The 12,695-nt window shown below is 36.0% G+C and overlaps 1 protein-coding gene across 1 annotated transcript; it reads right to left on the bottom strand.

Annotated features, from left to right (window-relative positions):
- Positions 1 to 9,361: 9,361 nt before the first annotated feature.
- Positions 9,362 to 11,420, bottom strand: LOC116187147 (small nuclear ribonucleoprotein SmD1a-like). The gene is made up of 4 exons (XM_031515746.1): positions 11,262 to 11,420; positions 11,076 to 11,152; positions 9,766 to 9,957; positions 9,362 to 9,655 (listed from the first exon to the last, which is right to left on the bottom strand). The coding sequence occupies exons 1-4, from the start codon at positions 11,273 to 11,275 to the stop codon at positions 9,594 to 9,596; spliced, it is 345 nt and encodes a 114-aa protein (XP_031371606.1). The 5' UTR covers positions 11,276 to 11,420; the 3' UTR covers positions 9,362 to 9,593.
- Between the last annotated feature and the right edge of the window lie 1,275 nt (positions 11,421 to 12,695).

Raw genomic sequence — 12,695 nt, 5'->3', positions numbered from 1 at the left:
TATCAAGGCCCAACAAAGGTTCCTTGCCTTTGGGAGACGCTGCAAAAACAGCACGAGCCCAATTGTTGCGAGTAAACCTCGAACAATGCCAACACAAATCCATAAGGAAGACACTGCTACATGTTTCTAGAATCTAATGTTCTTTTTTTTCCGAGAAAATTGCCAACACGATTCTCTGTTAAATCCTTTTTGAAGTGGGAATCCAGAGTCTTATTGACAAGTACAGAAATCTCATTTGTTTGTTCTTACACTGCTACATGTTTCCAGAAGCCAATGTTCTTTTTTTTTCCCGAGAAAAAGCAGGATTCTTGCTTTGTTCTTTGATTCTTTGATTCCAGAAGCTAATGTTCTTTCAAGTACAAAAATCTCATTCTTTGTTCTTTGATTATGATGCAAAAACAAATCTCATTCGTTTGTTCTTTGATGAACAAATCAGACTCTCATCCTAATGCATGGATATCAGAATCAGCTAAAGGCCAGGACCCTGCTCGAGCACTTTCTTGAGCATTTTGTCGAGCACTTGCTATGCATGGTGGTGAACAAATGAACAACAATTGCAGCAGAATGGACAACCAAAGACAGCTTCATCTAACAGTCAATCCTCACCTGGAAGCCATTTGCAATGCAAATCAAGAGCCGCGGGTGCTTCTCGTTGTAAAACAACCAACAATCACTGCAGTAGAAATCAACAGAGCAATCCGGGCGACACTCTCAACGCACGAGCAGTCACGGGAGATCACGGGCGACACGGGAGATCACCACCAATCAACAGCCGCAACTTCGAAAGATCGCGGGCGACACTCGCAAGGCAAGAAATCTCCAGGCGTTGGGTTGAATTTGATGATTTCTAGCTCAATTAGGTCAATCGAATTTTGGGGGAAGATGCAATCTGGGAAATTTGGGCGGGAGGATGTGGTTTCTCTCTGCAGGGACGATGAACAGAGCAACGTCACGGCGTCTAGAGGATGTTCTGTTAAGGGACTCCCACTTTTTTGAACAGAAGGACCAATTAGTCCAAATGTTTCAAACGTCCGGACCAATTAGTCCAAACGTTTCAAACGTCCGGACCAATTGGTACAGAGAAATTATTTCCGGGATGAACTTGCCTCTAGGTGCATATTTCAGGGACCAAATTATCAATTTTGTCCATTTCATTTCCTACCTTTCCCCAAGTTAGGGTTTAGCACTTGGACGGCTGTCATTCATTTCATTATTTGCACCACTTTTGCCCTTGACGGCCTTATGGGACACCAAATGTGCCCTTCCTCAATTTCCATGGAAAAATGGACAGAAAATGCGGATGTGTCATTATTCTATTTTTTTTTCTAATTCTTTATTCTCTTTGTCATGTCCTTATAATATTTTTTCCCTCACTTTCTATAAGATTAGTGAATCTACACATGCATTTGCACTTAAAAAAAAATTTCAATTAAGCAACACAATATAATACTTATAAAATAATAAAAATATATAAAAAATTAAGTTTCATTCAAAAAATATGTAATTAATTGTATAATATCATTAGTAATCTTATTGGTTGGTGATACTAAATCAAATATGAATTACTTAATATCATCAATGTATATTTATAATTTTTTATTTTAATAAAACATAATTTATAATATCAAAAATTATAACTAATTCAAATTTTTACTAAAACTAAGTCAATTTACCTTGTAAAGTTACGGTTAGTATAAGAAATGAAGGTATGATCTTTTATATTGCATATTACCAGACTATTATATATTTGTTAGACTTTCGAAGTAATTAATCAAAACAAAAGAAGGGAAAATTTCAATTCTAATGTTGAAATTGTAATAAAAATTCATTTTAAGTATATTAGTAATTTAATATTCTTGTTGTATTGCACATATAATAAATGTTAAAATAATATAAAAAAAAGCCTTAGTAGAAATCATGGTCGATCATGATAATAAAGAACGAACAAGTTAACAATGTTAAAGGAAAATGAGAGAAGCAAATTACAAAAAAAGATTATCTAATTATACTATTATGATTGGACAATAAAAGTAATTGGTGTGCCTTTCCTTCTCCCAAAAAATACCATTAATTATGTAATATAATTAAATAAAAAAGCTCCTAAACTATTGAAAGCAGTGTTATCAGAATCGGACCGAACATCGAACCGACCGAACTATGGGTTCATGAGTTTATGGGTTCAACCGGGGGTTCGATGAGTCGGACCGCATGTTTAATTATAAAATACCTCTGAGATTTGTGCTCAGGAAGGTTCTAGTTCTTCTATTTTCTAATCTTAAATCTAATGAAAGCATGGCTACGAATCTGCGATGATTCCCCAATGTCAAATGGGCACCCTTCCCCTCTCCTCCTTCTTCTCATTCTTCTTGTTGCTCATCCAATAACAACTCTCTTCAATTTCACCATTAGCAGAGATCCCTCTCAACTGGATGCTTGCTCCCCAAACCAAATCTGGTCTTCCCCCAACAAAACCTTCTTCATCGGCTTACTCCCCGCTCCTTCCTCCTCCTCCTTCATAGCCGCCATCACCTACTTCGATCGCTCCGTCCTCATCTTGTCAACCCCCTCCTCCGTTGACCGCTCCGGCTCCCTCCATCTTCTCCCCACCGGCAACCTCGTCCTTTCCCACGGCGACGCTCCACCATCTGGTCCTCCAACACTTCCTCTAAGGGTGTTTCCTCTGCCTCCCTTGACGACTCCGACAAGCTCATCCTCTGAAATGCCACCGACATCGCTCTCTGGTCCTCCTTCGACCACCCTATCAATTCATTCACTTCCACCTTTCAGCCTTCAGTTCAAAGTTTAGAAAATCCGATTTAAAACTAGGGATTTCAATTTCACTTTCAGGAAATCCAATTCCCTTCAAAAAGTTGTGAACCCATGCAACCAGCCGATTCAAATGGCTTCGATGGGTTTGCTAAAAAACCGGTCGGGTTTTTTGGTCCACCGATCTGTTTATGCATTTTCGTTTTTTAAGCTAACCGGACCGGATATAGGTCCGGCTACCGGTCGAACCATCCGGTCCGGTTCTGATAACACTTATTGAAAGTTAATTAAAAGGTGATTTAGTTAATTCATATCTTCATTAGCTAACAACTATTCCATTATTCCTATCTTTTCTCTCATCTCTTTCTCTTTCCTTTCTCTCTCATCTCTCATGTTTCCTTCAGAATGTACTTTCTTTAATTAATTTAATGATTTAATAAAAGCATTTGGTAATCTAGATAATTTGATATATGTTATAAAGGTATTGAATATAATTATACTTTTGCAAAAATTATAAAATAGCAATAAAAAGTTACGTTAGATCATGCAACTATGAGTCTTAATAAATAAACTGCATGTGGTGCGAGCACAAATCTTGTTGCTTATAATTTTATTTATCTCGAATGCAATGAATGATTATTGTTAATCTTCTTTCATGTGTAAATACATATAATTTCAATTTCTTCTCAATTTTCATTTGGGCTAAGTACCAAAGAAATAAAAACTTTTGAAACATTTTCTCTTTCAAACCAAAATATTTATTTTTGTGTAAATGGGACATAACATTGGTTAATATTCAAATAAGGCCTTTCTAGTAAATTGAATATTTTTATGTTTCAAAAGTTAGACCTAGAATTTGTAAATTCTTAAAAATTAGAACAACTACATATACACTCATGAAGAGCAAACTTACGAGATTGAAAAACGAAAGAGAAAGCCAGATCGGTTGGTGGTGGTTCCTCAGAGGTAACCAACCACTCTTGACGAGGTCGTGGGCAATGGTGGTTGTTAGCCAAAGGTCCCCACCGCTCAATTTCCTACTTCCTATGAAAATATGACCAAGAGTACGAAGAAAAAATTAGAAAGAAAGTGACAAGAGAAAATCAAATAATATCTCGATATAGGGAAATTTATGATATCCTTAAAAAAGAGGAAATTCTATAAAGAACAAGATATATAGCGTTTTTATGTCATATATCTAATGGTTTTACCGTTTTCTCAAATATATCCATACTTTAAAAATTACCCAAAAAAAGTTTACTGTTTACATCTTGTTCCAAATCTACCATGCCGTCAATTTGTCCTTCAATAAAATGTAAGTGGGCTCTAAACCTATCTCATGATTTTATTTTTTTCTCAAAATTATTCCATGGTTTTAATTTTTTCCTCAAATTTATTTCGAGCAAAGGGCCACAGTGGCAAGAATGGGTCTACTTACATTCCACGTCAGCAATACTTTTAAATGTTAACGGAGAAATTAACGACATGATATATTTGGAACCACATGTAAACCATAAGCATTTCTAGGTAATCTTTAAACCATGTGATATATTTGAGAAACAAGTAATATCATGGGAGAATGATGCGGCAAAAGACCTGGCAAGTCGGTACTTGGAGAAAAATAGGTTCTGACGACCCTATTTTGAAGGAAATGGCATCCGGAGCAAAATTCACTACTTTGCTGTGATTTTTCGATATTTAAGGCAAATTACATCGTTTAGGGCTTCAAACAGGTAATTTATGTTAATTAGGGTGTTTTGCAATTTTAGAAAAGTTTAGTTCTTTTTATGCAATTTAGGTTTTCTTAAACCCTATTTAAGTTTCGTGTAAGCCCTAGGGTTGAATCAGTTGTCTTTTTCATCAGTGAATAAAATTCAGAGCTTTCGATCTTTCTTCAATCTCGGAGTTGATTCAAGTTGATGCTTATTCCTAGTATTCGTAGAATCAACAGGTAATAGAATGTCATAGTTCGAGTATTCATGCGCGAATCAACGGGTCTGTGATATTACTTGTGTGTACACTGTGTCAGATATCTAACGTAATAACCCATATTAAAAACCTATATAGTATCTATAAATTATAAAGGAATAGATATTTTATAAGAGATGACATACATTTTGAAATATAAGAAGATGACTATAGATATTTTTAGGCAACAGCATCGGGACTCTTTTGAGACTTCTTAATGAACTAATCTAAGGGAAAAGTTTTTGAGAGAGAAGGAAGTTCAAATGATTTTTCATGTCTATTTGAAAACTGAAAGGTATTTATAGTATGAAGAAATGCAATTCTTTAAATAGTCATATCCCTTTAGCAATCATATTCTTTCACTAGAAATCATATTTTACCAAATATAAAATAGTATTTGATGATTAAATTTATCTAATTTAACTATTAAATTTATCTTCTTATTAAATTATACTTTTCTCTTTACTTTTCAGTCGAATTTTTCTAGTTTTTTGGTTATACTAAAGAAGATATATTTAAAAAAAATTAAGTGATATATGAATTTCATTTAGCTTAGGGGATGCAGGGGCCTCTTGAAATGTTGTTTGTATACTTGTTTTGCTTATATTGTTTGAATGATAGATATTTACTAAAAGGTATGATGATTTTAAGAATTAATTTGGCTTTGTTAATTATGTAAGGGGCAAATTTGTAATATTATTATTTAAATATGAGCAAAACTAGGAAGAAAAATTAGAAAAACAACTCATTTTGTTTTTGCCAATAAAATCGTAAAAAGTGCAGGAGACAAAAAATGTGTGAAATTATTGGATAACAAACATATGATACAACAAAATTTTGAAATTATAAATCGATATAAAAATATAGGATAAATGTATTTGTTATAGGGGCTAACTCGGTTGAGATGGATGTGTGGGGAAAAATGTCAAAAATCAGTCATAATGATACATGGATATTTTTGAAATGATGAATATAAGCATTTATGAAAGTGTCACGGGTCCAAAGTCTGAAGCCCATGCGGTCGCTTAAGGAACCGTGTACCAAGGCTCCCTAAGCCCAACCCTTCTCAGGGTTGACAAGTTAACACGAATATTCTACAATAAGGAGCACGACACTCGGAGTATGTACCCGCAATATAGCATCTCATATTAGCTCGCGTACAATGATGGCAACCGGTACATGTATGTAATTAATTAATTACTTCAAACCTCTATCGTTCTAATGTATTTATTTCACAAGATATTTTATGTATTCAATTCAAGCTTATTAAGAAGGAGAAGATCGTGTATGCAATCTGCCGGCAAATGCCAAAAGAAATGAAAGGATACATAGATCATGTCTTGTTGGGATTAGATTATTTTATAAACAATAAATATGGATTGAATTAGATTGTTGAGCTCCACCCTAGGCGATGTCGCTTGGGTGGAGTGTCGCCGGCAAGGGGAGCCCCACCCGAGCTCCCCCTCTACTTCGTCCCTTTGTCGAAAGAGGGACGAAGCCGAGGGGGAGCTCAATTGAGGCTCCCCCGGCCGGCAACCTCCCACCCAAGCAAGGTTGTTGGACTGTCCTAATCCCTAGGGTTGGTAATATTTCACACGACACGATAACACAACACGGATACGACACGTAGTTAAACGGGTTTAGGTTAGACATTTTTGATAATCGGTCTAAAAGGGTCCAACCCGTTTAAACACGATTAATAAGCTTGTCTTATCGGGTTGAACCGGTGTAACCCGATTATACACGATTAAACCTGTTTATTTAAACATGTTTAATCGTGTTACTATAATCATATAACTCGTTAACTCGTTTATGTATTTGGATTTACCAAAATATCCTCATGTAATCCTAACTTCCTAAGTCTCTTTTCCTTTCTTTCACTCAATCCAGCGCATGTCGTGTTAACGTGTTCGGATAAACAAGTTAATCGGATAAACATGTCGTGTTAATGTATCCGGGTAACTGAGTTGATCGGATAAACAAGTTGTGTTAACATGTCCTGATAACGTTTATAATCGTGTCGTATATACGTGTACCTATTATGACATGTTTCGACAAACGGATTTAAACGTGTCTAATCGGATTGACACGGATATAAACGTGTCGTGTATGAGTTTTCAAAATCTAACTCGTTTAATAATCGTGTCGTGTACGGGTTGTGACTTCGATGACACGAACCTATTTAGACATGATACGTATAAACACGACACAACACGAATTGCCACCCCTACTAACACTTTAGCGACCTCGCCTGGGGTAGATTGCGGTGGTGGAAGAGCCTCCCACAGAGCTGCCCCTTCTGATCGCTAAGGGGCCATCCTTGTCTTGTTAAATTTTTTCCTTTTATTTTTTTAATTTTCTAAAAAGAGAAAATGATATCATGGTTTAATGGAGTAAATGACAAAGTAAAACGGTTTAATGGACTCCGCCGTTTAATGGTTTTTCTTTTTCAATGATGTCATTCAGTGACGGAGTAAACATTGGACCGTTTGGATAATTTTCTCTTAAAAAAAAGAGAGAGAAAGGGAAAAAGTTAAAAAAATAAAATAAAAGGGGAGGGTCAAACCTGGGCTGCCAATGTAAGTGCAGTGTTATTCCGGTTTTTCTCATTTTTCTTTATTTTATTTTATTAAATCATCTCTCAGAGACAGCTCGAGAGGATGACCAGAAAAACTGGGTGGAGAGGCAACGGAACGTCCTCGTTGCCATAGCAAGTTTAACAGCTTACCTGATGTTCCAGGCAGAAGTGCTCCCTCCGGGGGGTATCTATGGTCAGAATATGGATCAACCGCACATCCGTGGCGCTCTTTTGATTTTAATTTGATTATCTTTAGCTACGTAATTCCCAAAACTAAATTCATTTCAACTAACGTGGGTCAGTTCAAACGGTTTAATGTTTGTTTAACTTAAAAAAATGTCTCGAGTGTGAGTCATTGTGCAGAAAATCTACGCTGAGAAAACTTTATCCTTTAGTGAACCAACTCGACTCGACATGATTAGTCTAATCCCAATTGAACTTCTGAATTCTAGGGTTCACACCGAAAAAGAATTCATCTCACACATTCCGGATATCTCCTCTCTGTCTTGGCGGACACCAATACCAATTTATACAACTTCTATAGCACGGTGAATACTATAGGATTTATCGTGTCTCTTAGCATAATAGTACTTCTTAGAGTAAACTACTACTGTCGCCCTCCACTTATTTATTAACAATCGTTTTTACCCCTGACATATTTTTACTACCAATTAGCCCAAAACGTTGGCATTCCGTCTAACATTTATACCCTTTTGTGACGGAAAAGTGACGGAAAATTGAACGCCGTCCATGAATTTTCCGTCACGGAAGTTTACGGAAGGGTATAAATGTTAGATGGACTGCCAACGTTTGGGGCTAATTGGTGACAAAAATATATCAGGGGTAGAAACGGTTACTAATGAATGAGTAGAGGACGCCAGTGGTACTCCACTCTACTTCTTATCAGTGGTCTTCCTATACGAACAAGGTTAGGCATTGATGGTGCTAATGTGGGTTGTACTATCGTGCATTATGCTGTCTGATAGAGTGTCGGTGGCTTTTACGTCACTTCGCGGCCGCAATACAACAGTAGCTATAATCTGGTTGAGTATTGTGGTTTGGGCGGGCGGTATAACTCTCCTGATTCTATTGTGCATGGTTTGCTTATTAGCTAGAGCTTGGCGCTCATGCATGTAATTTACTTGCAATTAATTAATTACTTCAAACCTCCCTCATTCAAATGTACTTGTTTTCACAAGGAATTTTATGTATTCATTTGAAGCTTATTAGGAAGGAGAAGATCGTGCATGCAATCTGCCGACAAATGTAGGAAGAAATAAAAGAATACATATATCATATCTTGTTGAGATTAGATTGTTATATATACAATTGTGAAAGTACTCAATTTGGATTGGTGACTCAAATTCCATCTTATGCATTGCAATATATAACCATGTTGAATGTGTTCTTCGTTTTGAATGTTATGATAAAACTTCATAAATGTTTGATCCACTCCTTTTCCAATTTTTCGGAATTCTTTGGAGGGCAGATTGCCAGCAACAATAGAAAGTCCAATTCATGGTCAAGGATGGTACCCGTGAACCCTAGGCTGCCTCGGTTTCTCTCTTCAATTTTCAACGTTTCTGAATGGCGTACTTATGATTCGGTCTCTGTCAACAATTTCTCCAGAAAGCAAAATGATTTAGTTATGACTCATTTGATTTCCCAGTATGATTTTAAAATCTAACTTTAATTTAATTCTACTCACAATAAAACAAAATAACTCATACAAAATCAAAGAATGAGCCCCATTTATACTTTTTTTTCTACAACAAAATAAAATAATTCATACAAAATTAAAGGGTGGACCTCATACATAATCATTTATACTACTCTTTTTCAAAATCAAAATCTGATTTTAAAATATTACTTTGATTTCAAACGCAGCATTAGTTTTGCAATCGGCAAAAATTCCAGTTGACAAGAACAATGCTGAGATAGTGTCGCAATAGCCAACGAACTGCATCTCCAATCGGAAATGAATCATGGTAAATAACAAATTCAAGGTAATTTTAACAGCATGCACCACAGTCAATAGAAAGTTACGAATGTAGAGTACCGAAATATGGGCTGTTGTTTGATATATATTCATCAAGTGAGAGCTATGACATTCATGGTGAAACACAAAAGAAATACAAGCGGAGAAACAGAGCGGTGACATCACTAACCCATGTCCAAAAACACTAACTAATCATGCAGTCCAAAAGTTAAAATCTCGGCACAGAATTCCTCAGTCGAAGCTCGGTAAAAAATTCCAAGTTTAAAAACCCAAACAGAATACTTAACGGCCACGCCCTCGTCCACGGCCACGTCCACGGCCCCGACCTCGTCCCAGAGGCTTCCCTGCAATTCAGACAAAGTACTACCATAAGTCAACAACCTCAAATAATAGCTAAATTTGGGAAGAAAAGAAATGCCATTAGATTTTGAGAAAGAGAGACGAATTTGAATACCAGCAGTGGGCTTCTTGGGCTTGACCCTCGGTGTCTCTTCTACCAGTAAAGTCTCAAGGTTCAAACTGTCGGGGAGGATGTAGTAGCGGATGTTGTTGCCCCTCACACTCAAGTGGTCGAGTGTTACTGGATTCTTTCCCTTCAGAGTAAGTTTAACTGTCTTCAGATGTGTGTTCATGCTGATATCAACGCCTGCACAACAAGCACAAACTCCTGCCCGTGAGAACACATCAAGTTCCTTCAATGGGGCTGCTGCATGAACCATTTAAGAGCCTCAAACATGAGACTGACACTTTAGATCTTCCACAATGAGTTAAAGGGACTTAAGAATTGTGGTTGTTAGCTCTCCATGCTGCAGTAAAGAACGAAGAGATATAAAGTTGAATACCAACTCACTCAGTTTTCGCTTTTATAGAGATCATATCATTAAGTGTCTGATACAAAATGAAAACAACAAAAAGTGGTCGAAAATGTCACTTTCAGAAGTTGATGTAATGTTGAATTCTAGATGAAATCGTAACCTCTATCAAAAAACCCCTGAAAACATAATAAAACGAAGGCCATTTTGCCCACAAGTTGCAGGTGATTCTGATTATACTAATTCTATAGAAAGAGAAATAATGACCAATGTCAAGATTCGGGACACATAATCACCGGGACACAAAACAGAAAAATTCCCTAGAGCCAATATAATGATCTGAACCACAAGTTAAACAACAAAACTTCCAACTTCGAGCTACTCCAATATGCAGATTAACCATCCATATTCAGAATCAATCCCACGAAATTGCAGGAACGAATTCCATCATTTCACTTAACCATTAAAAGGACAAACAAAATGATGTATTGCTGCAATCACCAGGAGTAACCATACCATGAATTTGAGTTACATAGCAATATCCATGAAATTGCAGGAACAAATTCCATCATTCCATTAAACTACTGATGGACAAACAAAACAATTTGCTGCAATCAGCAGGAGGAAGCAACCAGCCACCAAATATATGGATACCTAAATCACTACATTTCGCTACCCAAGAATTTGGATTGCAGGGCAACCCTGGAAGCAGGTGAGTAAGATGGCCAAATTGCAACATCAGGGGGCCGCCAAATGAGATAATTATGCAGTAATTAGAGAGAAATCGCAGCAATTTAAGCGATTGTGATACTGCCAAGTTCTAATGAGACACCGCTGAGACGAGTCACAGAACAAGAATGGCAGCGGAAGGTTTAACAAAACCCTAAACCCTAAAATAGGGGAAGACGTTCTAGAAGGGGGTGGAGAAAGAAGCGGGTGAGGGAAGGGGAACCTGTGATGGTGCCATGAACGACGGTCCCGTTCTTGAGCTCAATGGACACGGTCTCGTTGTTGAGCTTCATCAAGAACCTGCGCCGCAGCAAATCGAAAGAACAGCAGAGGCTGTGAGTTTGGCTGACCAGACAACGACTTTGCTAACATCAGTGAGATAGGAAAGAGGCAGAAGAGGGGAAGCGACCTGACGAGCTTCATCGTTGTGAGAGGATGACGGGAGGGGGTCGGAGCTCAGGCGGAGGGTGAAGACGTAGGAGTAGCAGTGTGGGCAGAGACGTAGTACTAGCAGAGAAGTGGTGGAGCGGGCAGAGTTTTTGGGTTTGAGAAATTAAAATTGGGTAAATCCAATTTTCATGTAAAACGTTATTCTGACGAAAAGAAAAAAATAAAAATAAAATTATTATGGTGTCATTAAAATTGAATTGTAGAAAAATATGATATAGTTATGATTGTCTACAACCTAAATAAAATAAGGTTTGGAAATATGTGCTGAACTATATATATATATATATATTCTTTTTTTTTTTGCAAGAAGACGAGTAATCTCATTCGAGTGTTGAGTTGGTTTTGACCACGAAATGAATCATGTCTTACAATGGGTTTCCCATCCCTGCGCTACAAAAAAAAATCTAAAAATTTAATTCATCGTTGAGTTATAATAAAAAATTGTGAACCTATATAATGTACATGAAATTCCTGAGTTGCTATCATTCACTAATTTAAAAGGGCATTAGGCATGAAATAAAATATATTATGTAACATCTTCTTATATTATCGTCCATTAAATATTTAAATTAAAGTTTTTATGGTTTTAATTTACTAAATATGACAATAATAAATCTATTTCTATTTATTTTCTCAACAATCAATCAATAATAAATCTATTTCTTCTGAACAATGTTTGAAGAAAATTATTATGAAAATATGTACCATCATTACGTAAAGATTAGATAATTATTAAAAAAATACATAAAGATTAGAAATCAGATTTAACAACCTAAGAATGCAAAGCTTTTGAGTTTTTGGCACAACGATTTTCCAAACGAAAGGTAAAGTTGGGCAAAGCTACCCGCTGCCTAGCAATTCTCTCAATTCTCTCTTAATTGTGGGGTCAAATTTTTTGACTCGAACAACTCAAGTACCTCGAGTTTTTCACTATATTTATCAAGTGGACTCCTACTTTTATCCAAGTATGTGTTTGATAATTATATATATATATATATATAAGCGAGAAATAAAATGATTCAATTTGATAATCCTTAACTCTTAATAAAACGTCATCAGTTTTTCACGAGGCCATTATTCTAAAACTCTCAGCTCGTGATTTATCATCTTTTGGATTGTTCGGAGAATTTAATTTCAAATAGGGATATTCGTATATTTGCCTTTTCAAATTTTGATTGAATGAACTTTTGTTATATTTTATTTGATATATCGTATTCGACGAACTTTTTACATATGTCCATATTATTTGTATAGATTAATATATAATTATTAGTTTTATGAAAAATTAAAAGTCTTCTCGAATATTTAAAAAGTTCATTGAGGTACAAGATATTTTTTCAAATTCAATACACTAAAAATTATATGAATGGAGACTTGAAAATTCATTGTATAT

The sequence above is a fragment of the Punica granatum genome, chromosome 8, assembly GCF_007655135.1.
Source record: "Punica granatum isolate Tunisia-2019 chromosome 8, ASM765513v2, whole genome shotgun sequence".
Taxonomy (NCBI): domain Eukaryota; kingdom Viridiplantae; phylum Streptophyta; class Magnoliopsida; order Myrtales; family Lythraceae; genus Punica; species Punica granatum.
Note: the sequence above shows the minus strand (reverse complement) of the source record. Positions and strands in the feature narration are given on the sequence as shown.